Source organism: Cynoglossus semilaevis, unplaced genomic scaffold (assembly GCF_000523025.1).
Source record: "Cynoglossus semilaevis isolate Cse_v1.0 unplaced genomic scaffold, Cse_v1.0 scaffold1033, whole genome shotgun sequence".
In the NCBI taxonomy this organism is placed as follows: Eukaryota; Metazoa; Chordata; class Actinopteri; order Pleuronectiformes; family Cynoglossidae; genus Cynoglossus; species Cynoglossus semilaevis.
In genome coordinates this window covers 211608-213774 of record NW_007585109.1, presented here as the reverse complement: position 1 = coordinate 213774, position 2167 = coordinate 211608, and the positions used below count along the sequence as shown (strand labels likewise).

The 2167-nt window shown below is 46.5% G+C and overlaps 1 protein-coding gene across 1 annotated transcript in view; it reads right to left on the bottom strand.

Annotated features, from left to right (window-relative positions):
* The window catches only part of LOC103398395 (cingulin-like 1), a 22223-nt gene extending 20424 nt beyond the window's left edge, over positions 1 to 1799 (bottom strand). Inside the window, 2 exon segments of the mRNA XM_025053512.1 lie at positions 3 to 20; positions 150 to 1799. Of these exon segments, the coding sequence (XP_024909280.1) occupies positions 3 to 20; positions 150 to 1799 (1668 nt within the window).
* Between the last annotated feature and the right edge of the window lie 368 nt (positions 1800 to 2167).

Sequence of the window (2167 nt, the reverse complement as noted above, 5' to 3'; positions counted from 1 at the left end):
TTCAGGAGATCAGGTGTTGCCTGATGAGAGTTAAATTAATGGGATAAACAGTGATCATTTGTGTTATTCATCTCAGATAACAACTATGTGTTGTCAAACAATTTGATGAAGTAAATATAATTGACTATGGGACCAAAGACATATTTTACCTGAACATCTGCCTCCCCACTAGATTTCTGGCCCGTAGTGGAGGATCGCTTGGATAGTGATGTTGTGGTGGTAGTAACTAAGATCTTTCCAACTGCAGAGGCGCTGTCTTCACTCTCCTTACTCTTAAATGGTAACGAAGAGGTGTTCTGTGGATTTCTGTAGCCCTGAATTGAGCTAACACCTTTAGCGATGGTGCTGTGCGGCGAGGTGGGCGCACTGGTGACATGAGATGATGGTCTGGAATTCATTTTACCATCAACAGTCATGATCCATGAGTCCTGGCTACCAACATTTTTCTGGAGGCGGAGCTGTGAAGGCCGCAAAACATGCTCTACAGATGTGCCTTGACGGCGGCTTAAACTGCTCATGTCACCCGAGACATTTCGCAGTCCGAGTCCACTGTCCACACTACGGGAACGTTTTCTGTCTTCTGGATTGATCCTGTTCCTGCGGCCTGTCCTGCCTCGGTGATGGTGGCTGCCATCTTTACCATCAAACTTCTCAATCAGCTCATCTACACCAGGAATAGAGCCTGTGTCAATGTCTCTGCCTGAACCCGGACTGAAAGGAATGTAGCGTCGATTGTCATGGCGATTGATGGCGTCTAAATACAGGGAATCCATTTCCTCTGCCGTTTTAGACGTGGAGGAGGAGGATGAGTGACGTGAGCGGGAAACGGACTGAAGAACTGGTCCACTGGAGTCAGACCTGCGTAAGGGCAGCACATCAGGATCATGGTGTGCACGCTCAAGGCTAGAGTTGGCACTGCTTACTGAAGTGGGAGACCTGCAGGAGGTCTTGCTTTTATCTGATATAGGACTTGACACAGTAGAACACCGAGGCAGGACGGGAGGTCCTGACTGATGCACGGGCTTAGAAGATGGCATAGACTGATGTAGATTTGGGTTGGTAAGACGTGGCCTGGACTGGGGTTGAGCAGTTTGTGGTTGTGGCCTGGCCTCAGGCTGACTTGGCTCAGCTTGAGGAGTTAAATGAGGCTGTGACCTGGGCTTTGGAAGGACATTGTCATTCTTACTCGGCATTAAAATATGTTTCTTATCTTGCTGTGATGAAGCTTTATACTGATCAACACTTGATGACCTTGGTAGGGACGTGGTAGGTAAAGAAGATTTGGAAAATGAACTTTGGTGAATGTTCCCAGTCTCAGCCTTGAGTGAAGGTCTTGTAGGGAGGCTGCGAAAACTTTCAATGTTCAAGGCGTTTGTCTCTGGGTCATAGGGATGCAGTAACTCCGGGTGTTTCTGGAAGTTCAGGAGGGCAGAAGACTTATTCCCTTGGGAATCCAACAATCCATTTTGAGAATTAGAGTATTGCAGCATCGTCTGTGACCTGTACTGCCTGAAGGGGCTGGTGGATCCAGCTTCTTTGGCTCCTCTGAAATCATAATCCTGGTAGTTCTCTATAAAAGATCCATCTGTATCTATGTACCCATTGGTATTGGGGTCAACATAGGAACCTTTGTCCTGGTTGTTCAGAACAACGTACGGGTGTCCATCTATGCCTTGGACACGGATGCTGAGACCATATGTACCAGCTCCATTACCAATGGGTCTAGATGAACGGGACTGCTGAGAGCAGACCTGCTGTTGTCCGTTGTTAGAAATGCCAGTCACCCTGTATGACTCCATCAGAAAAACTGGAGGAATTGAATCCCTCTTTTTGGATTTGGTGGTCGACCTGTGAAAGCAAGGATTAAGTCAGAAACTGAGAATCACATAATACATCTATTATTTTGTACATTCACTGACACTGATTTATTTTCAGTGCTAAAGGGTGCAACACAGGGCCAAATATAGTAAACTATGATCGATTTAGAGAGTCTAATCAACCTAAGGCTGGTGTTTGAACCTGTGACCTGTACCAGTTCCAAGCTCGTAAAGTGACAGTAAAACAATTCAAAAGAAGCCAAAGAGAGAGGAAGGAGAAGCCTGGGGGAAGAGCACAATCAGCTCACAGGCTCACTCAAAACTCTCCCTAAATAAAACTTGTTTGGGGG